The sequence below is a fragment of the Homalodisca vitripennis genome, chromosome 1 (genome assembly GCF_021130785.1).
Source record: "Homalodisca vitripennis isolate AUS2020 chromosome 1, UT_GWSS_2.1, whole genome shotgun sequence".
Classification (NCBI taxonomy): Eukaryota; Metazoa; Arthropoda; class Insecta; order Hemiptera; family Cicadellidae; genus Homalodisca; species Homalodisca vitripennis.
In genome coordinates, this window is record NC_060207.1 from 50,199,198 (window position 1) to 50,224,357 (window position 25,160).

Sequence of the window (25,160 nt, forward strand, 5' to 3'; positions counted from 1 at the left end):
GAGACACTTTCAGAAGCTGAATACTGAGTTAGTACAATAGAACAGAATGGTTGGTCGGTCCCAAAGGAAAAATGAGTAACTTTTCATACCGACCAGTTGTCGACCGCATTTGAAAATGTACAATTCCTACTCCCCCACCCCCCCCCCCCCCCACCCCCCCCCCCCCCCACCCCCCCCCCCCCCCACCCCCCCCCCCCCCCACCCCCCCCCCCCCCCACCCCCCCCCCCCCCACGATTGCAGACGCGGCATGAGAATAACTCCAGAAAAGGCATGTAAAGTTAAAATCAGTTGTTTGTTTTTTATAGAAGTGTCACATTTGATTGTAATTACCGGACGACGGACGATGGATTCAATTTTTCATGAAAAGGTATTAAAAATAGTAATTGCACAAAAATTATTGGTTTTTAAATTGACTTAATCCTTAAGTGTCACATTTTAATACTCAAATTCGTGATATAAATATAATTAGCTTACCATTTCTAACCCTGTTGGGCGGGGACACAATATCTGATATAGACAAATATTCCTAATGCTAGTTATATTGCAACACCTTAATATATTGTACACCACTTTATTGTTTCTCTTGTGCATTTATTAACATAGTTTTTCAACTTTTAATGATGATGTTCCTTTTCATTTATCAAAGTCAGATAGACAAGACGGCTTGATATTTTAGAAGTCCAGTAAGTTTAAGGTTCTGTTTCAAGAATCTCAATAAGATAAGATTTGTAGTTTAAAATATTTTCAGTTTTCAAAGGCTATTTAGGTTTTTCCGTGCTCTTATGTAAGCGCAGGCTATGTTGACATTTTTAATGCTTTTTAATGGCTAATACTTGATTTTTAATATTTAGTTGTAGGCTAATGGTGATGGTGTAGTATGTAGTCAGTGTTTTAAGTGTCATTGGCTTACTTGCTTATCTTTTAATTAACTAATAGCTCATGATAGTTAAGTGCCCTTTAGTAACTGTACCTAATCAGTGTGATGACAAGTTCATCTCGTATGCTATTTCTTGATTTGTCTTGACAGGAATAAAACTTACCAATTGTATATAAGTTTTTAAAATTGAACAGTATATGAATATTAGTTAAGTTAGGTTAGTTATGATGCAGCTAATCTAGTAGTGTTGGTTAAAGGCAAAGAAGAAGGTATTCAAGGTAAGCCTAGTTCTGGTAGAAAAATGTAATTGAGTCCGAGTAGAGTACAATAAGCCAATAATCATCAATGCTACATATATTGAATAATAGAATCAATTGATAACAACTTTTCAAAATATTAAATCAAAGTCATATTATGTGTTTGAAACTATAAAAATAATTTTAATATATACAATGCCATAATCACATATATATATTAAAGGAACCTTAACCACTGAAGAGACATTTGACAGGCTAGAAATCTAATTTAACCCTTTAAGGTGTATGGACGTCATATGACGTCTTCTATCGATAGGCTAAAATGAGTAATGGATGAAATCCTAAAAATTACCAAAAGGAGTAAAAAATAAAAAACCTTAAATTCTCTTAAAGGTGTTCTATTTATATTCTAAAGCTTAATAAAAAAGGATACATGTTCTACAAGTGAATATTACAGTACTTTTTCAAAATCAAATGTCTTATTTCCTAACTACGACAGACTCGATAAATATTGACTGCTATTTGGATAACAGTGACAAACTAGATAGTTGCTCAACAAATATAAGTCACTCTCACAAGATAAATATGGCCACAGTATGCAGTATACAAGGAATGGCTAGTGTAATATGACAGCATATTCTGACAGCAAAGCGACGCTTGCGCAACACAACCTTCAGTCAGTGGCTTCTACCAGGTGGCTATTATGATCTGGTGGTAAAATCTGATTACAAGTGAATGCACAAGTGAACACAAAAATGGAAGTTGAGTATGTTGCCGATAGATGGAACCATTTTACAGACTAATCTAACTGAAAGCAATCAGTAATAGCAATGCATTTACGATAATACAACAATACAGAGGCTAAACGTCATATGACGTCCATACTCTTTTGGCCCACTACAGTAATATATGTCATATAACGTCCTTACTCATTATGTAGCGTTTACACGCACTCCTTAAAGGGTTAAATAATAATGAAACCATAAACAGTACAGTACTTTGGTATTATCTGGAGGCCACTATTTTTGGAAGAGATTTTCTTATTGGTGATCTAATAAACTATTATTAGAAAGAAGACTTTATACTAACTGTGAGAATTGCATGTCATTATAACGATCGGTTCTTTTTTCTGCCTCTCAAAAGAAAGTGATGTCGGCTTGTGCTGATGGTCAGTGGCATTTCTGACCACTGCTTTCACGACCTCAGATCACATGCCAGATTGTCCAACGAGATCTGAAGTCAGGAAAGTTGTGATTGGTTTATTGGCCCTAAACTTCAATTTCTTTTGCCCTGCTTTCATATATCACCAATGAATCAATACACAAGATAAGTGACATTAATTGACTAGCAAATGGTATACTTTTCATACTCTAATCTCTCCTAGGAGAAAGTGGTGACATTTATTACTTAAAAGCTGTAAGTTATTAACTATAATGTAAAATTGACATTCATAGCACTTAAAAATGAGTAATTAGTGGCATTGAAAAAAGTAAGAAATACCGTACTGCAATACAAAATTAAGCCCACTAAAATTTAAATGCCTTTACATATGTTTTTTATTTTCACTATTCTGGAAATTATTGATTGCATCAAAAAAAGCCCCTATATGATATTTATAGAAAACATTTGATATTTCCAGTATATTTATACACTGTGTATAAATTGAATGAATGCATGGTGACTGCATAAAACAGTAAATTGGCTAAAAAACCTGATTCTTGTATGAAAGATTTAAATAACATTTTCAGTGTTTTAAGATTAAACAAATCAGCAAAATATATAAAATTTTATTGAGAGTAAAATCAAGCACTGTCCTCTGTGCTGGCAACTACATCAAACCGTTTAGGTCACTTTATTTAAAACTGGAATGCTGTAAACAATTTTCACTGTAAACTTACTCGTTGGTCTACCATTTTAAAGTCAGAGACAATGTTATGTTTTAGTTAAGCTAATATGTCTCAGTAGAAGGTATTTGATTTAGATGTGTGTTCTATTCTACTTTGATGATGAACTAGTCTAAGGGATGATAAATTATGATGAGTTTCAATACTTAATATAATATTCATTCTTGTAGATTCCTAGATGTTATTTTTAAATATTGTAATATTTACTATCTGGCTACAGGTGCCAGATGTGGTACTAAAAAGATATACAATGTGATAAAAATATTATTAGGCTACTGTTGTAAATTATGTTAACCTGTACAATTTCATTGTTCACTCTGGTGGACTTCTAAATATTTTTTAAGTAAGTACCTGCTATTACTTGATGTAGTTCTTATAGGGATATTATTATTTTATAAACAAAAAATTGAAAAATTAAGAAACAGAATAACAATAATATAGTATTAGTTAATATAAGAGTAAGACATATTCAGAAGTTCATGTGTACTATGATTTTGTGCAGCAAGAAGGGTCTCTGTGTGCCCAGCACTGCCCTTAATGCTCTACTTCAAGGATCTTACTTCACAGCAGTTGACTTGGCAGCCCTGGCTCAAGAGATGGATGAAGCTGAGAGAATTCGGATGGCAGAGAGTGGAGTTGATAGTGAAGATTATAGGCGATTTTTAGAAGTAAGTTAAGAGTTTTATGCTTAGTTGTACTTCTATTTTTACATTTAGAACCAGGCTTTCAAACAAATAACTATACCAATCAGTGACATTTCTAAGTAAATTCAATTTTAGAACAGTTGAACAAAATATCATATGTATAATTCCTCAGTGTTTCTTTATAATTTTATTGGAAAACTTATAATTGTAATGTAGCAAATCTTTGTTTGCTTACCATAGTTGATACCGGTTGGTAATTGTATGAATAAGTTTTGTCCTAAACAAGCCCTAAATGTCTGATTTTAGAAGTTGTTCGTATCTGCTTCGTCTTAATATATCTTTATAAAAATAAGGTATGAAAATTAAAAATAAGTTTAAAACCCATGTAATCTTTTCTTTGGTTGGAAATCCTGTCTTCAGTATCCTGTGTGTGGTGTCCTGTGTCTCACATGCTTCAGGCCCTCTCAACATACAAACTGTACTTACAAAGGCAGTGTACTTTTACTGGATACCATTCCTTAAATACTTTTACCTTACCATAACTAAGATATGAATTCTGCTGTTCTTTGCATCTGGGAGAGATTTAGTCTTTTACAAATACCATGTGGAGAGACTTGTAGTAGTGTCAGTCCGGTCCCCAACTAGGGTATCTCCCTGAACAGCAGGTTCCAGCTTCTTCTTGCTTATGGACCCAATAAAGTTCTCTCTCTCAAGCTTGTCACTTGTTTCTTCAATCTCCACGTGTTCTAGAACCATCCATCCATTCCTTAACTGAACAAATAGAGCCTCTGCATGCGCTTCCAGGAGTTTTCCAGTTACAGTTCAATGCAGATCTCTTTGCAGAAAGTATGACTTATTGTGTGGACTATCATCATCATAAGCAAGCAGAAGTTGAGAGTCTGGCCTTTTTGAACCAGTTTTTTGGTTATATATATTTTCCTGTGATCTATAATACCTTGAAAATGAGGTGTCTTTTACTAGGGGTTCCTATTTAAAAATGTTGACATCCACAAAATAACCCATTTTTGGGGGAGAGAGGGAGTCAAATTTGTTTTACATTGAAAACCTTCTTGATCATATAAAGATCTCCAAAGTAAATCATTCCATCTCTATTTATAAGAAAGTTCATATGGGGAACTGGGAATTTAAGACACCCAGTATTTTAGCCATTACAGGATAAGGGAAACCATCCATCCGCAATGTGTGTAATGGCTGACTGACAAACCTACCTTATTCCTTTTAACTAACACTAAAATATTTCAACTTCAAATAATTCGAGAAAATAATTTTTAACACCCAAAAGTATCCCAAAATGGTAATGGTAGGGAGGGGGAAGAAGTCCTTTTTTAAAAGATTTTCGAATATGAAAGTAAATTGAGCAGTTTATAATTTTTAAAGGTTTATATTAACTGAAAAATGTTTTAATTTAGTTCTTTTCTTGTATAGAGAGTGGTCCAAATTGTCAAAAATTGTAGAGTTTTGTAGGTTTCTTTTACTGTTACCTTGTTAAAAATTTCAGCATATACAAATTTGTATCCAATGTTACCAAAGAAGCACCCTTTCTAGAAATATGTTACAATTCTCACTTTTCAGCACACTGTATTTAATGTTTGGCTCTACCTGGATGGTTTAGAAATGGCACCAAAAATAAAATTTTCACAATGTTTTGTTCTACTTAGTGTGCCATTTTGTTCTCCTACCTTTGCCTTAGGGTGTCCAAAAGTGTCTACCACTTGATTTTAATACTTTCCATATAATGAGAGGTACCATACACTAAAAGTGCGAGTTGATTAAAACCTAATTAAGTTTGTGACATTATTTGATTTTAGTGCACTCTTGTGTTGTAGTACTCTCCCTAGCTCACAGTTACTTTTATTATTTAAATACTCTGTTATGAAACATAACTTAATAAAGAAAAATATGAATTTATCATGTGACAAGATACCTTAAAAAGATTTTACCTGGAGGATTTTGTATAAAACTTTATTTTTACTAGACAAAAATGAATTCTGTGGTGGTGCATGTTCAACCATGGAAGTTGGCTGAGTGTCATGGAAACCTATCACTCAGTCGGCTGACAAAATTTCTCTTTTATCTGGCTGGAGAGTGTTAAATTTTGTTTTTTGTAAGATAATCGGTCTGTCTATATGTTACAGGACATCTCGAGGTTTATAAAATTGAAATGAGCTGACACACACACGCACACTCCCACACTCACACACGCACGCAAGCACGTACGCGCGCGCACACACACACACACACACACACACACACACACACACACACACACACACACAGTTGAAATTTTCTATGCAACTTCAGAAAAGCCTGGTACACGACATGTGGTGTGACATATCCTTGTCTTTTACCTTGAAAAATGAGCCAAAGTGATATAATGTATGTATGTATGTTGTGTGTAGCAACCTTCCGGTAACATGGACGACAGTGGCTACTTTTCGGTGCAGGTCATCAGCAGTGCTCTAGAGCTGTGGGGGCTAGAAATGATACCATACAACAGTACGGAGCCTCGAGCTGTTGCAGCCCAAACTAACCCTGCGTAAGTAGACTTGAGATTAGTCATTGACGACTTGAAAATTTACGTTGGTTACATGCTATCTGTCCGGAGTATAAAAGCCCATTTACATTGATAGAGTCATTTCTCTTAAGAAAGAAATATACCATCAGTTGTATTAGTTTCTGTTGTATAAGATGAGTGATGAAAATAAAGAGGTAAATTCTTTAAGTAATTTTCTTTAGTTTGATACTTTTCTGTTGTACATAAATGATAGGTAAAGGAGTATCAGCCACCAATATAAAGATACTTATACTTGAGTATCTTTCAAATAATTTCCTGATGTTTTCGAATATAGCGATTGATTAAGGGGACTGTGCTGATATTAATGTATTTAGAATGAAGTGTTCGTAAACTGTAAGAATATGACTATTAATGGATGTGGCTGCAGTAGGCATCATCAAAAAAATTATGAGTTGCATATGGTACAGTATACTGTAAGTGACATAGGTTTAGGAGATTTTGCTTATTTTAAATGGGATTGATTAAATTTAAACAAGCTGTGTGTTTGTAGCTGGCGTTGAGTTGATGTTATTATTACCAGTGTTTCTAATATGCAATGTCTATTATTAGTATACTCTTTTCTAAATTATTAGCTTATTGCAATATACTTAATTTAAAGTTGTTTTTAGTTTAATTTATTATTAAATTTTTACTATCAAAATCTTATTGCTGTACTTGATCTAGTGCAGGGGTCTCCAAACTTTCGTTCGAGGGTCAAAATGAAAGATCTTTGGAGGCAGGAGGGCCAAGTACTTTCACATACATTGTATTGAAAGGTAATGTGGTAATGGGTACGTATACTAACAACCAAAAACTGAAAATTCTATGGTAACTGAGTAATAGTTTTCTTATGAAAACTATCAAACATTTTCATACATAATATATTTGTCTCTTATTTGCCAACATTGATATGTTTTGCACTTATTGACAAGAAGTTAAAGTCCTATTAAGCTATCCCTTGTCTTTCTTGTGAGTGTGAGAGATTTATATAATTGTTTTTGGCCAACAATGTCATGCTATCATGGCTCGAACTTTGACACCCCATAACCAATATAGATTTTAGGTATTCGTGAGAAACATTTGCTCTATAATAGGATTTCACAAAAGTCATTTTTGAGAATTAGGTTCTCAGATCTAATTACAGAGTGTTGATCATCCAAAAGTCGGTCATCAGAAATGTCGGTTAACTGAAAGCCAAATCTTGCTGAAATTTTAAGATAGGTCAGCCCTATCCGACTTGGGTCGTATATTATGATTATGAAGATTCTTATTGTCGCTGGATCCTAGATGGTATTGTGTGCTCTTGTGCATGCCTACCACTTGTTCCTTTGCATTGTTGGCATCGATTATATTGTTGAAAATCAATTAAAAGTTCATGTTCATTGATAAATATATTGTATCAATAAAAATCGCATAATATATCAGCAGTATGATTTTATAGGATCTATATTATCTACATTACCATGTCATTGAAACATGCAGCGCCGCTCGTAGTTTACACATAGTTCATGCAGGTAAGAGGCCAAGGCCAACCCATAAGTGATCCTTTGATTTGCGAAAAAGTATTGGAAATGAAGAAAAAACTAGAGGGTAGTGACAATTTTAAAGCTTTCACTGGTTGGCTGAAACGATTGAAATCTAGGTATGGGATTGGAGAGATAGATATTCAGGGGGAAAAGCTGTCAGCTGATGCTGGTGCTGCTAAAAAGTTCATAGAAATGTTTAAGTTTGCTTGTTGACAAAGGATATAGTAAGGAAAGTAACCTCTACAATGCAGATAAAACTGAATTATATTGGAAGAAAATGCTGACCAAATCCCTTATTTCTAAAAAAGAATTTGCAACGCCTGGATTTAAAGCCAGCAAGTCTCGCATAACAGCTGGTACGCGGAAACAACATGGCGCACATTGGTTACCTTAGCTGACCATTCTCGAAAATCTATGAATCCACGATGCTTTAAAGGAATAAAATGACTTCCGGTTATCTACAGAAACCAAAAAAAACTCGTAGATGGATAGTAAAATATTTATTGAATGGTAGGGTAGTGTATCCAGGCAGAGGTTAAAAAACATCAGATGAACACTGGGGATACTGGAATTGTGCTATTGGTAATTTATAACACTCCGAGTCATTGCTCAAACCTTTCACTTGTGAGAGAAGATGGAAAGTTTAAGGTGATTTTTTTTCCACTGAATGTTACCTCAGTCCTTCAACCCATGGACCAGGGAGTGATTGAGGACTTTCAAGCGTCACTACGAAAAAGCATTGCTTCGTAGTGTACTAATTGACCAAGAAGAAAATAAAACAAACCTTGAAATATACTAAGATACTAATTTAAAAAATGCTGTTAATATAGCTGCAGAAGCATGAGCTAATGTTAAATAGACTATGGAAAAAAAAGGCCAAGCTTTGTCTAACATTTGACTCTGAAACTAGGCCTACACCTGAAGAACCAAGCAACGACACCTTCGTTTCAGATGTGGTTGAGCTTTAGAGTCTTCAGGATTTGAAAATATGACCAAGAAAACATTCATGAGTGGCTAGAGTGTGATGAGTATGATCCTGGCTATGGACTGTAGACACATGACAATGTAATAGCGCAGGTACAAGTGCCTAAAGATGACATTGATGGAGAGATGGTCGAGATGATGACAACGTCTCAGATGAAAAAGGTCCGATCAGTGAAAAAAAACTTCTAGTGCTTTGAGACTGGCATTAAATGGAATTACAAGATGAATGTGAGCTGTGCAGCTGATGTCTTTAAAACGCCTACTAAACTTAGCGAAAAAAAAAAGAAAAAGAAAAAAAAAACAGATGTCAGAGCTAAAGCAAACAAACATGTTAAACTTTTCTTTTAAGTTAATTTTGTACTCTTTTATCATATGTATCTAATTTTTGGTTGATTTTGAACTGTTCCTATTTTATCTTATTTTCGTAAATTTTATACTGTTTCTATGATATCCAAGTCACTGAGCCAAAATTGTGTTTACTGTGTGTGCAATACCTACTTTATGTGTTACCTTCACATCATATTTTATATTTGTGTGTGATATTAAAAGGTTCTATTGTGTGTTCTAGTCCAAAAAACGTCCAAAAACTAGATGTTTTTTACACTGATGTTCGAATACTCGAAAAATCAGTGATCTGAAAACCCTCCTGCACTAATTTTTAGGATAATTCATGCTCTATTGTATGTTGATAAAAGAACTGAAAACATTCTTATAAAATGTTTTGTTCTCTTGAAGTCATTATTCAAAAACATGCAACAAAAACGTGCATGTGTAACAATTTGCTGATGGACTTTTAATAAATGATTAATAAGTGCAATGTATTAATTTAATTAGGCTTTGAAGTAAATTTGAAACTCTACTTGTAAAATGGAAGATAATCTGCATTATTGTATCATTCTTTGCAATATTCTAAGGGTATATTTTCAGTTTCAACTTTCAAGTTTTAGGATTTTAGCTGTTACTTTCATGTTTTAAAAGTGGTTCCAAATTTTATTCCTCCAACTGGTTTTTGAAGAGTGTAAGTTTTGTTCTTAAAACTTTCACACGTACACACTATGAGTATTATTGGTTTTAAAGTTTTAAGTTAAAAGAAATGAGATGAGTGGTGTAAGATCTGCTGCAAATGTAAGCTTGCAGAGCCAGTGATCACATGACAACTCTTCTAAGGGCTTGCTTTGCCTGCATTACTTTGTGCATTTCAACCATATATCAGTAGCGTAGTTAAACAATCTTTGCAGCACTTTTTCCTCTGAAAGCATCACAATGATTTCAGAAAGTTCTAATATAATTCACTGTTATTTCTGAAACATCATTTTCCATGAATTTATAATCTCCAGCATTTTCAACTGCATTCCAAACATATCCTGCTAAACGGGCCAAAAGTAAAAATTATTCCATTTCTAGTTTTTCCCTACACGTTTTTTAAATCAAGTTAAAGTTTAGAAATTGTTTCATTTACCTATGAAAAACTTTCTTTCCTAGAATTGTTGCTTTCCAATTAATAAAGTTCAGCCAGTTCTTTGATGATTTCTAAACCCCTATTTACATGTTTGAAAAAGAACTTGAGCCGAATCGGACTACATGTTTTAAAAAGAACTTGAACTGAATCGGATTTCACGTTTGAAAAAGAACTTGAGCCGAATCGGACTACATGTTTGAAAAAGAACTTGATCTGAAACGGACTTCACGTTTGAAAAGGAACTTGAGCTGAATCGGACTACATGTTTTAAAAAGAACTTGAGCTGAATCGGACAACACGTTTTAAAAATAACTGAGGCGAATCAGACTACACGTTTTAAAAAGAACTTGAGCCGAATCGGACACATCCACAGATTCATTGAAAGTAATCAAATGCCACTTAAATTACCTACAGGGATATTCAAACTCGTGTTTAATGTCAATCAAGGCCTATATCTTTTTTGTTCAGCATGCAATCATATGTGGGTAAAAGCTTAGTGAATGAAATATTTGCTGGTTTTGGAACATAAGTCTTTCACCTTTCAATATAAGTTTTTACAAACTCACCATACAGCAGCCTCATTCTGAAGTTTACATTTAGCAATGTCACATTGAGATTGCATGGATTTTTCTAACATTGCACTTTTTGCTTGGGACTGACCTTGCAAAAACACTTTTATAATTTGAAGATATTTGCTTTTGTAATGTTTTATTTCATGATGTCTATGGGTATTTGTCTGAAAAATTTCATTTAGTTCTGTCTGTCAATAGATATCACTAAAGCGAACTGACCAATTAGACTTAAAATTGTGCATGAAGCTTTATTTCTATATGAGGAACACTGAAGTTGCATGTCACTCCATAGATTTGGCTGAGTGTTAACGAATATCTTTACATTGGTCTTTTGGGTAATCTTTATGGCAACTCAATATTCTAATAAGAGATTTTAACATGTGACATACGACTGACTATTAACACATGTAGCCTAACTATCCCAACACACCCCAACATTATTTTATGGTGACTTACTGTGTAGACTTTCATTATTTAAACATAATATGAATCCCAATTTAATTGATAAATTGTGAATGTACTATGTAGCAAGATATCTCTAGCAAGATTTCATCTCAAGACTTAAAATTTTGCATGAAACTTTATTTTTACACAGATAAGAATGAGTTCTATGATGTATGTACAACCAACAAAGCTTATCAATCAGTAGCCTGAAATAGTTTCTTTTTTGTTTTGCTGGGGGATGTAAAAATATCTTTGCCGTATTATTGTTTGGTTTTCTGTCATTATGAAATGGGATTTTGATGACAATTTGCATTGAACCTCAGTGAAGCCTGTAACACTACACCTGTTGTGGTGTACTCCTACCTTGTACTATTTAAACTACAATATTTTTTCTTTACAAATCAGACACAAAACTATTTTGTTATCAACTAAAAAGTAGTCATCACTCCACATATCATTGAAACACAAGGGACATTTTCTATATCTGTAAAAAAACATAAGTCAACTGAATGTTACAAACATACACAAAATAAAAGCTGAAAACTACAGAAAAGGTGTTTAATCTCACTGATTGTGATACTGCTTTGTACTGCTTGATACTGATTGAGAATGAGAAAGTAAAGCTAGGTTAGGCTATTGACACCAGTAACTTAGTCGTACTACAGATCGATCCACTTAGCTCTAACCATGAGGTAGTGTTGTCACTTCAAATTTAGTGACGCTTGTACTGTGTAGCGTTATGTACTTGGAGATGGCACGAGTGGAGTTGGCTATTTGTGAAAGATGGAGGTTAAATATCATATTGTCAACACTCCCCTCTACAGACTTCATACTTCCTCGTTTGTTCTGTACTAGGTTTGTTCTGTATTGGGCACATAGGACGCTACATTTAGTGAATTTGTCGTCTAAACTTGTGCTCTGATAGACTAGTATATAATGGATGTACAGGGTGTGGTAGATAAGTAATGAGACTGGCCGCCGCGCGCGGCGCCCCAGTCGCTCGCAGTGCGGTCTCCACCTGCAGGTCACGTGGTGGGGGATCTGAGCAGTAGAACCGGTTCGCAGTCGCGTCGTAGCTCTGGCGCAGTGAGGGTCGAGTTTCGTGTATTACGTTGCTTGTGTGCCCGTGACACTTGTGAAAAACGCTGAAGATGGATCGCTCGATAGAACAGCGGTATGCAATCAAATTTTGCTTTCGTTTGTGCAAAACTGCTTTGGAAACTTTTGCTATGATTACGGAGGCCTACAAAGAGCACGCCCTATCAAGAGCTCAAGTGTTCCGGTGGTTTAATGAATTTAAAAACGGGAGGGAATCTGTTGAAGACATGGAACGATCTGGACGCCCTTCAAAGAGTCGTGTGGATGAAACGGTGACCAAAGTGAAAGAACTCCTGGACTCCGACCGTCGTTTAAGCCTCAAAATGATCGCCGATGAGGTCTCCGTGAATAAATTTACGGTTCACCAAATTGTTACGCAAGATTTGATAATGAGGAAAGTTTGCGCAAAATTGGTTCCCGAGTGCTCCCCGCGAACAAAAGCCTCGTGACCTCCTATTTGACCCAAATTGGAGTTGAAGTTCTGCCACAGCCACCATACAGCCCTGACATGAGTCCTCCTGATTTCTTCCTATATTTCCGAAGGTAAAAAGATGCCTGAAGGGTCATCGTATTCAACGATATTCCGATCATCCAACGTGCTATCACGAAGGCACTAACTGGGATAACTCCAACGGATTACAGTGGGGGCCTATGAAGCTTGGAAAATGCGCTGGCAACGTTGTGTCAACGCCCAAGGCGAGTACTTTGAAGAATATTAACGTTTTGTACAAATCGGATCAATAAATTTGTTTTTCTAGACTGAGTCTCATTACTTACTTATCTACCACACCCTGTATTACTCAGTTTCCTTTTCTATGGCTACAACCTCATATCTCAACATTTGAACAAGCAGTGAACCAATGCTTGTTAAAAATAGTGTCAGAAACTGAATTCCAAGAAAGCAAGGCTCCAGCAATTTAACCGTTGCCAATAATTTAACCCTCCAAGTGATACTCATATATTACTCTACAGTGATAGGCCTTTTTTATGATGATGCGCAGTGTTTTTTGTTTTAATTCATAAAACATATCAAATATACCTGAAATATAACATATTATATATTAAAATTTTCACTATAATATGTACTAAATGGTAATGATACAGAAAAACTTACCAAGAAAAATTTTTTCATTGTATTATTTACTAATGATCTTGAAAAACAAATTTTTCCAATAAAAATTATATTTTTGAGGCTATTTTTCACAATTTTCCATAGTAACATATTTGAATTTCATTATATACAAAAGATTCACAATTTAAGTTTGAACACAAAGATGTATAACACTTGTAGTTTATATTTACATGAAAATTGATTTTGAATATGTTTTTCACCAGCATAAACAAATCGAAAACTGCCAAAAAATGTAACTTTTTCATCAACAAGTTCCGTATAATGTTTATTTGTATCTCCTTGAAAATAATACGACATAGAGTATCAAGTAAAGGAACTCTTTTTAAAAACCGTTTAGTATAAAATATAGCTGAATTCCGATACTAGTTATTATTTTACGTCGTTTTTTTTTTTCACGAACGGCTCCGGACCGAGCCGTTATCGATTCAGACGGGGTCCCTAACGGCTCGGTCTGAGCCGCTATCACTTGGAGGGTTAAGTCAGATATACTTGAATAGATTAATAATATAATAAAATAAATAAAAAATACTATTTGAAATATTATTTAAAAAATAAGATCTAACCAGTAACTATGTCGCCTAGCTGGCACCGATGTCTCACTTACAGTACTAAATTCCATTAGCGCTTTGCTATTGACAGAAATTTTGCTCTTGACAAAAATTTTGCTATTGACAGATTTGGCCAGCGGATTTTTGTTTGGAGACCTCTGATCTAGTGTATTGGTTTGATTCTGTCTATACATCATTAGCATAGCGATTATTCTCAGGGCTGTACACAGCTTTGGCAGGCCCCAAACGAAACAATATACATATATACATATATATCATCCTATCTACATAAATAAATATACTTAGGATGCTCCATACAAAAACTGCACCAAATGATTTTTTCATATCAAAATGGAAAAAAAAACTTCATTTTGAGATCATACCTCATGTATTTTCTACAACATTTATTTGCCAACAGAATTTAGTTGCTCAGCTAGGACAGGACCCTTACTGACAACGTTAGTAGCGTACCGTAAGTCTGAATTATATTGCTCTCTTCAGAAACTTATCAACACTTTTTATGATTTTAAAATAGATAAATACATCAAACAATCTTATATATTTTATATGTTGTAAATGTTGTGTTATTGGATAGAGTGTAACATCAAAACTGGGCTTGAGAATTGGGTTATAGCATGTCGTGGGATGGTGCCGGGCCTGGGTTCCCTGTAGATCTTAGCCCCTGCAAATATATCTAAGCGAACCGGTCTCAATATGACCCTGGTTATTATTATTATAGGATAATCAAGGTTTTTACTAGCAGTCTATTCAGTGTTTTGACCAAATACATTGACGCATTGAGGTCTGGCCTTTATACATATGGAAGTAAAGATCCTAAACTATTGCAGCTTTATACATTTTCAGATTTTTCTAAAATATTATTAAAAATTGTATTTAAAGTTGAAAACCCTTTCTCTCCTCTCTAAAGTTATTCAAAACTTATTGAAGAAAACTATTTTTAGTCACATAATATATAGATCTTTTATTTTATGTCTATGATAAAATATTTATCAATTTATAGACGACTATTTCTAATAGTAGGCCGACCAAAATTGCCAAACAATTTTTCAAAACAAATATTTGAAAAACAATTATTAATAATGACCATTTTAGAGGTAAATATATAGTTTTTCTTTAGAACAAGAAATTCTCATTGCAATTAGTCCTAAAAGAACCTTTACATCAGGATATTTAGGATGCAGGTAGGGCTGCCAAGTGTTCAGATCCATGAGGAGAGAAAGCAGCAACTACATCTCAGTCATGTCTCAGAAGAAGAGGAGGACAGCTTTGTACCAGCCTCTCCATTCAAAAGCCAGTGGGGGTTGTACACCGTTAAGTGCAGGCTAGCAACTGCTTATTACTCAAGGAGCCCCATAAACTCCCAAAAGTCATCCTGTGCAGTAGACTACACCTAGCGATCCACCCCTGCACCTCAATAACTCAACATTTTTGCTTAGTGATGTGCATGCATAAGATTATTATGATTTAAGTAACGCATCCATTTTGATGTACCCAATGTAGTTTTAACTGGAAGATATGAACCAGCCAGAAGTGAAACATCTTGGGAGAAACATTAATTAAAAAATCATAAACGACAGGTAACATAATTAAACAATGGTGCTCAAGTCTGGTTCAAATATATACAAACGTGTTTTGCACCAAGAATGAAGAAATAATGAGTGATTCTTACTATCCATCATGCGAATTGTAACTTATTTAAATTGACAAATTGACATTACTTACAATCAATGCAAATTTTTGTTAATATTACTGATTTAGATTAATTTATAAGTTCCATTATTCTAAAAAAAATACCATCTGCATGTATAATCATGTGTTTTAATCTGTTGTAGGGAGATGAAGGCTTACATATGTAACTATAGAGATCACTGGTTCACAATATGTCGGCTTGCCAACCAGTGGTTTAACCTCAACTCCCTGCTTAGTGGTCCAGTAATATATTTTAATCTGTTGTAGGGAGATGAAGGCTTACATATGTAACTATAGAGATCACTGGTTCACAATACGTCAGCTTGCCAACCAGTTGTTTAACCTCAACTCCCTGCTTATTGGTCCATTAATATATTTTAATCTGTTGTAGGGAGATGAAGGCTTACATATGTAACTACAGAGATCACTGGTTCACAATACGTCAGCTTGCCAACCAGTTGTTTAACCTCAACTCCCTGCTTATTGGTCCAGTAATATATTTTAATCTGTTGTAGGGAGATGAAGGCTTACATATGTAACTATAGAGATCACTGGTTCACAATACGTCAGCTTGCCAACCAGTGGTTTAACCTCAACTCCCTGCTTAGTGGTCCAGTAATATATTTTAATCTGTTGTAGGGAGATGAAGGCTTACATATGTAACTATAGAGATCACTGGTTCACAATACGTCAGCTTGCCAACCGGTTGTTTAACCCCCAACTCCCTGCTTATTGGTCCAGTAATATATTTTAATCTGTTGTAGGGAGATGAAGGCTTACATATGTAACTACAGAGATCACTGGTTCACAATACGTCGGCTTGCCAACCAGTGGTTTAACCTCAACTCCCTTCTGACTGGCCCAGAGCTCATCTCCAACACTTACTTGGCAATGTTCCTGGCACAGCTGCAACAGGAAGGTAACAAACTCGTAGGGTTTCTATCATATTTTAGAGTCTAATTAAATTATTTCATGTTAGAAAGTTTACAATAAGGGTACAAAACATATCAGAATCTTACTTAAACTTAACCCCTAAAGGACTGAAGAAAATTGGGCCTGGATACAATTAGCATACTGTGTACAACCACCCTTCGAATCATCACGTTGTTCTACTTACTAGCTGCCACATCATCGTTGAGACACTAATTTAATTCTATATTTATAACCTAACTTAAATTTTAAATTCTCAATTCCCATATTTCAATATTGTACCAAAACCTCTTATAATTAAAAAATTATTTTGATTTAAATTTTAACCAAATTTATTATAACTAGCCATCAAAATTAAAATTAAAAGGAAATATTCACTAATCATTGTACAGAAAGAAAACCAGTGTATCTTATTTTTTGTAGCTTAAGTATTCTAGTATGTAATATTTAGTCTATAGTAGTATATCACAAAACGAAAACATAATTTTACAGTACATTTAGAATTTTTTAAATTAGTATTTGCCAAAAGTTCTATTTATTTGTTTCTTTAAAGTAACTTATTTTTGTAAAAAGCTTTACTTGTACTGGCGGCCGTGTTCTGCACGTAGGTGCATCATATGCATAAGTGCGCCATAAGCATATATCCGCTTGTCACCACGCATCATCGGACGAAACGACACTAAAGAATAAAACTCATTATCAGTTTATATTTGGCATGTTACACATTCCAACAGTCATAAATCAATAAATTTATCAATTCCTACACATTCACGGCATTTTGTAACTTGTAATGTACTAAAATAAAATAATACGGTTATTATCATGTGCCGTTATTAGCACAATTCTAATGGTATGGATATATATATATTTTTTGTTTTTGTTTTTAAGGAGAGGCCGATCCCCTTTTAAGCCCTATTCTGTCCACCCTCATGGGCCACTGGCCTGTGCGAGGATCTTATCAAACAGAATAAGGGGGAGAGTCGATACTATACAAGGTAAATGGTACTGAAAAAAAGTGCAATGGTCACAGACAGGATTTGAACCTGCGTTATCTCTAACTCAGGCCCAAAGTCCAACGACTTAGACCGCTCGGCCATCGGCACTCCCATAAGGATAAATCCTTATGCCATACTTTAAGGGTTAATATGTTCCATTGTTTAAAAAAATTTTCAATAACAGATTAACTAATACTCCTATTATTTCTTTAATTGACTTAGCTTATAGATAACCCTTGAATTTTATTTTTATTAGCATAATGCTGATATTGGCATACATCAGTATGTTATTATTTTTACTTTTAAGGGTATACTTGATCTAGGCTGTGGTATTTGTAACTTTTGAAAAATGTGAAAGACCCTAAGAAAATGTATGAGTTGCAGCTTTATTACCATCAGAAATATTATTATCTTTAAGTACAATGGAGAAAGAATGGGAGCCAGAACTCATAAGAATTGTCCTTAGTTTGGGGCCTGGTGAAAATCAAGAATTTTAAATGTAGCTTGATAGCAATGTTAGTTTATTAAACTTGAAGTTGTGTGCGTACATGCATGTGTGTGCACGTGTGCATGTACACATTTGTGTTTGTTTGTGCATGTGTGTGTATTTGCTTCTAATTATTTTGTATTAAAGCATTTATGAACAAATAAAAAAAGCAATTTTCTTTCATATTTAGTTATCATGTGGTGTGAACGAGCTTAGACTTGGCTGATCACATTTCAAGAGGCATGGTATGAAGACATAATGTAGTTGTCAGACAAAAAACCACATAGAGCGAGATTGGCTGCTTCCTCAGTTACAATCTATTGTGACGAATAGTTTGTAGTTGTATTAGTTGTTTTTTTTCCTTCCTGAGGGAAAAGAACAGTTTGTCCCCGTACTTAGTCTTAAAAGGATCTTTGTGCCTAGATTGTATTAGTTGTAGTTGTTAGTAACAGTTTGTAATTGATATTTTGAATTGAAAGAGAAATTACTTGTGTCTTGTACTAGGCTACTCAATATTTGTGGTGCTGGGTGACCTTGCTCCATGCTCAGCTGACGAAGCCCTGCTGCTCAACCCTGCTGTACAAACGCAGAAACCCAAGCTACTCTCTGAAGTAGCCAAGTCAAAATCTCAGGATGAGGATTCAGAGTTGCAGAAAGCCATTAGGATGAGTCTTGGTCAAGGTGAACTATGCCACACACTTTTAATTTAAAATATACATATCACTTCAGTAGAAAGATGGATTAAATTGTCATTATTGTAATTGTAAATTGTAACTGTCATATTAAAGATAATAAAACAGTACTATTTTGGACAATTTACTATCGTTACAAATGATTGCAAATGTCCAAAATCCTGTTACTCATTATCAATTGTAAATTTAAAATAATACAGGAATAGTTTTGATGTAAAAGGCAATTCATTTAAAAGATTTTACTATTACAGTTTTGACTTGAGTGGTTATTGTTTACTTTTAGAATAGTAGATTCTACATAAAAAATTCAAATTTAAATTTAAACTTTTTACTGTTGTATTATTTACATAAAAATTGACAAAGTCATAATGCAGCTCATTAGCTAAGTTAAAATGCTTATAACTAGTTAATTGAATTATGTCTAACCTAAAAAATATTTAAATATTTTAAATTAAAAAATAAATAAATATTACATATAAACAAATAACAAAAAATGGAGTTAAAACAAATCCAGAGTTCCAGCAACAAAAAATGGCAAATTTAAACATTATGAAAGAAAAGTATCAATGTTTGAAAATAAGAAACCATCAAACTAACTAGTTACTTAACCAACTAATTTAACTAATGTTCAATAACAATGTGTTAACATGATAACAAATAAATAAATAAGTAATAGCAAACAATTCATAAATTAAGTTCGAACAAATTGTAAAACAGAACAGTAATAAAAGAGACTAGGGATTAAAAACTAAATAACAACAATATTATTCGAAATAGTAACAATATCAAAATAGCACTCAAATATGCAGTAGTAAATCAATATGAGATCCCACACAGAAATGGACTGGTGAGGAATGAAAATACTTAACGTTTAATATTTTTAGTTTTGAAAAATTCTAGTTATATAGTTTCGTTTTAAATTTTTGTATAGGATACAGTTTTATTTTTACTGTTTAAGTTTAAGTTCCTCTAGAGTACTGTTTACATTACCATAAGTTGTATCGTCTGCATAGAGTATTGTTGCATGAATGGAGTACAGCAAATTATTTACACCCAATAGAAACAACACTGGCCCAGTACCGAACCCTTTGGGACCCCATATTTAACAATACCCTCCTCCGATCCAGGCCATCCAAACATCCTCTCAGTTAATTGTGGTCCCACAGTTCAATAAATCAAGCCATTGGGGACCTCTGAACCTGTGTTATTATAAAATTAGAAATGTCACTTTTAATTTGACTACAACTGCTACTCCTAGTCATACTAGCCAAAAACCTAATTGAAGATTAAATAGGTAGATGAAACTATTTTAACCCGTTGAGGAGACACATGTGGTGGTTATGTGGCGCTTGGCTGAGACTGAACGCTGAGTCACATGCTGGTTACGTGTTCGGCATTTGACATTATATACTGATCACGTAGTTCACCGTATTTCCACTAGATATTGTTGGTATGTCTCTCACTAAGTGTTTAGATGCCACAACCAAATAAATAATTTTGTTTTCTTACAATGGCTAACCTGATTAAAAAAAATAATTTTGTGTCTGTTTCGCTGCTTATCAGCTGATAGCTCATCTTATACAACTGTGTTCTCAGACTGTTTATTTTACATTATGTGTAATGATAGAGTGTGAAAACTTGCGTGATTCTGAAGTTAATAAAGTGTTGTACAGTGATTGTGAGTATAATGCATGTGACATTGATAGTGATGAATGCTTTGGAGATTGCATTATTTTAACCCTGATGTAGAAACCATTTCACTGATTTAGTTGTAGACAACTCAGACCCTCAGAATGGAGGTTATTTAATATTTCCCAGCCAAGACAACTCGGATGATATTATTCTTCCTTAAGACCATGAGGTTGAGCAACATTATAGTAAATTTGACTTTTGTAGACCAAGAAATACTGTATTAGACATAGGCCTAGTTGACTCTGGTCTCCAATATTCTTTTATTGATTAGGTAATAGCATTCCTAGCTACTACCTCAATGGGTTAAAATAAGTACAAGCAGACTTTTAGTATAACTGCAAATTACAAACTACTTTTATTGTATAAATGAAATTATGGTTTTTTACAAACCAGTTAAACTGTTTAATTTGTCTCACTGAGTGCTAAGTGCTGAGTGCTTTCATTCAGTGAGGTGAAATCTATCTTTTTTTCTAAGTTCTTTTTAATATCAGGTCATAGTTTTAAGCCATTTACTTGGAAAACATAATTAGATGTATTAAAATATAAGATATACCTACTTATTCTTCATACAGTAAAAAATGTTACAAAAACATGTTTACATCTATAGGTTGTGCAAAAAATGTTTAATAATAATATGCCTTCAGAGATATATCTTTTTGGTCTTGTTGTGTCTTTGGCCAGAAATATATAATTTGTGATAATAAAAAGATTTTTTAGACTATAATACTTGACAAATCAATAAAGTGATCTTCCACTGCTTCTGTCAATTTTAGGTCTCCAGTCTTACTTTTAATGGTGAATAGATTACAAATCCATCAGTTTTTAACGTCTGAAACTGAAATATAAAGTACTCTCAGTGAAGTTTCAAAGGTCTTAACATGCACTAATATTTCAGTTTACACTTTTTCAGACAATCGTTTCTAAACACAAAAATAGACTGTATATAGTAGGGAAGTTTCAAAGTAAATTATTTTCAACTCTTTTGGTCCATAATTTAGATGTTGTAATTTATTATTGCTTCAATCTTGTGTTTTGATCTGGAGTACCTGAAATAGACTCAGATGTTATACATTTAAATCCTTAAATATATGTATTACGTATGCTGCCATGCATATTCAGTCAAAATCTAAAAGTTGATTTGCAATGTTTGTAAATCGAACTTCATTCATCTCTGAGCCTAAAAACATCAAAGATTTAAGATAGTTGTGAGTTTACTGTTATAGAAATTACATATTCTTATCTCAAAAACATTATGAATATGATCTTGAATGCTTACCAATTGCAAGAATAAAAGAAAGTTGATGGTTTGAATATTGTATAGCACTTTTGATATTTCTTGAATGGAGTTTGGGTCTGTGAGGGAGTTGTATGGAATTTTCTGATTGGAACAACTTTACTTGTAGAGTTGCAGAATGTTGCAAGCAAATTAAACAGACACATTTTTCATGTAGGAGTTACAGTCAGATTGAAATGATTGTGCATTGCTATAGTTCCTTTATATTATATATTACATTGCTATCACCTCTCCTGTTATTTCCTTATTTATTTCCTTTATTATTTCTGGTAATATAAAAAATATAGTTTGTCCAAAACATATGGTAATACATCAAACTTCAAAATTGAAATAATTAAGCTTTTTATGATCAAAGAGATCAAAAAGCCAGGTTTTAAAATGAGAGTTTTGATAAAACAGGAATACTGCAGTTTGGTACTTTTGTCATTTTGGAAAGGTATTTCTCTTCTTAACATAGGGACATTAAAAGAACAATAGATTAGATATTTTTTGCATTTTGTCACCCACAGAGATTCAATTTGAAGTATGTAGTGTTGCCAAATTAGAAAACCGTTTTGTAACGTTTGCGGGCTGAGCGGGCCAAAAAATTTAAAGAATTAAATTGTGTTTACTGAACATGCACTCCTCAGATCTTGTAACTTCCATCTTGTGAGTTGTCAATAAGTTAAGAGTTGATAATTTTATTTGATCTTTCTCAGTTGAAACAAAGAACAGAACAATCCACATTATCCCATAACAAGATGTTTTAATGTATCTAATGTAATATTTAATGAGTGATATGTTGACAGAGGAGGACGGAGAGTTGGCTGCTGCCCTTGCCCTCAGTCTGAGTGATGACAGTCCTGATGTGTCAGCCCCCGACTGTGATGAAGACGAACAGGTCAGACAAGCCTTGCTGCTGAGTCTTCAGTCAGTACCAACAGACCATGTACCCACAACACCAGGTACGATTGGTTTAGTAGTGGAAAATAATTACATTCTCACGTTTTGTTTTGATCCATTACAAGAGTCTTGACTAAGTTGCTCCTTCTTGAAATGATAGTGTAATTTTGTTTTGGTTTTGCTATGATAAGTTTTTAAAGCCTTGCTTCCTTCATTTTCTCTCATACATAAATGTTGATTTCTTTTCTTTTCAATTCATTAAATTTCTTTACCCATGAAAATGCACAGTTGTACATGAAATGAAGTCAAAGAGTTGTATAAATAACTGTTAGAAATTACATTTCTGAAATAAGTCATAGTAGTGAAATCTTACATTAAAAAATATGTTTTTAGAAAATGGTACATTTACCTTATTCATTCGGTTTATTACACAGAATTCTACTCTATAGCGATAATTATTAACTACAAAATGTAAGTGTTATATGCCTATTCTAATCTAGTGCTGGATATACAAAAAGTTTCATCTAAGTTACTGTTCCCAAAATAACCATTGTTTTTCAGTATACTAAGATCCACAAACTTTAAACTTTTCAAATTTTATATCATCCTTATTTGCCCTTTTTTGTTGTATTAAGATTCTGCCTAAATGTATATTTTTGCAAATAGTTTATAAATCTAATGCCATAGGCTCTCTTTTCTATCCATAGAAAACAATAATTAAGTAATATATAGTTGCTTATGAATTTATATTGCAATTTACTTGTATAAATTTTTGTTGTGGCATTTTGTATTGAGGATATTTGACTTATTATATTATGATCTGTGTTGTTAGTAAAACGTAAGTGTTTGTTAATTGAAAAAGATCAAATAGTGTTGTAAAATTTACTTCTAATATGTTATATGTATATCAGAGTTTAGTTTATTCCCAGATTGATTTATAGAAAAGAATGTAAAATTTGATTGATATGGATTCAGTAAAGTCTTTATAATCCTAAAATGGTTTTATAATAATAGATTATCAAACAGTCTGGTTAGAATACACTCTGTTGAATTACCTTGAACAGTAATATTAAAATCAACAGCATATAAACAGGCATCACCATCTCCAGAGATAAGCCTTTAAATATAAAAGCAAAAAGCGGCCAAAATTGATCTCTTCAGGACTCCATGTCAGCCCTCTGCATCTATGAGTAACTTTATGATTTAACTACAATCACTAGTTTTTCAGCGTACTTAAACTGTAGTTGAGTAACTTTATGATTTAACTACAATCACTAGCTATTTCAGCGTACTTAAACTAGTTGAGATTTTTTACTACAATGTACCTAATGCTATTAGAGTGCTTAAAAGCTGTTTATAAGGTACGCTGTTAAATGCTGTAAGTAATTTAAAAACCTAAAACTCTCTTTCTCTCTCTTACTCACTAAATCTGTTACAAATTGAATACCGGCTGTGATTAAAATCCATATTGTCGTTATTTAGTCCATCAATAGATGTTTCCTAACAAATTAAACTGATTGTCGACTACTCTTTCAAAAACTTTAAAGATCTTGGTTTCATACGGTTTTTTGTTGTTTTGTTCTCCTCTTTTTTTTAAAACAAACCAGATAATTTTTGCTGTGTTAACAAATACCTGAACTTAATCCATTATGCCTAGGATTACTAAAGCTTTTAGCACTCCATTCATCCCATCTTCCTCTGCAGTGACATGTTGGTAAATAATTATTATCGACTGTTTGTTCTCGTACCCACTATCTTTTCATTTGGTTCTGAACATTCATTGTATTCTATGACAGTATAATATTTGCTGTTAAACCAGTGTAGGTTCTGGTATACAGGTCAGTTGGTATGAAGTGTTATCTTGTTTGTCAATATTAGTTAAGTATGGTGACATGAAATCTCAAAACTGATAAATATTGGTTTGTACAGAAGTGGACCCTGTGGAACTAAGGCAGAGACGGCTAGCCTACCTGGAGGGCTGTGGGACCAAGGTGAATACGTAGTTGTGACTTTCTGCTCCCTGGATACCTTGTGTACAAATTATTGTAGACTACTTACTTCACTGTTCATTGAGGAGCCGATCCTGCCACATAATGTTGTTCAAGGAAGTACAGTATTTGTATATTAGAACTAACACTTTTTATGGTTGTAAAATTAATGTAAGTTTTCATGTTAATAAATATCTCGAATGGTCCTAAATGCGTCTTTCTCTTCCCTAGAAATGAACCATTCTAAATTGGTTTGTTCATTCCTCTAAAATCTATGTATCTAATAGGCATTTCAGGATTAAAAATTACAACAGCCATTATATAAAATGTTATTGCGAAGCCTATCTCTCGTGGAGCTGGAAAAATTTAATTTCTGCCTGTCATCTGTCTGCACAATGTCTCGAAAACGAACTGACTTATAGACTTGAAGTTGTGCATGAAGCTTCACTTATATATAAGGGACACTAAG

General features: G+C 33.6%; 1 protein-coding gene across 1 annotated transcript; it reads left to right on the forward strand.

Annotated features, from left to right (window-relative positions):
* Positions 1 to 344: 344 nt before the first annotated feature.
* On the forward strand, positions 345 to 24,902 carry LOC124361344 (ataxin-3-like). Its single transcript, XM_046815396.1, is given in 8 exon segments — positions 345 to 368; positions 3,542 to 3,568; positions 3,570 to 3,707; positions 6,104 to 6,240; positions 16,496 to 16,650; positions 18,648 to 18,824; positions 22,610 to 22,765; positions 24,633 to 24,902. Coding segments are annotated over 8 exon segments (888 nt in total). The 3' UTR covers positions 24,707 to 24,902.
* Positions 24,903 to 25,160: the final 258 nt, after the last annotated feature.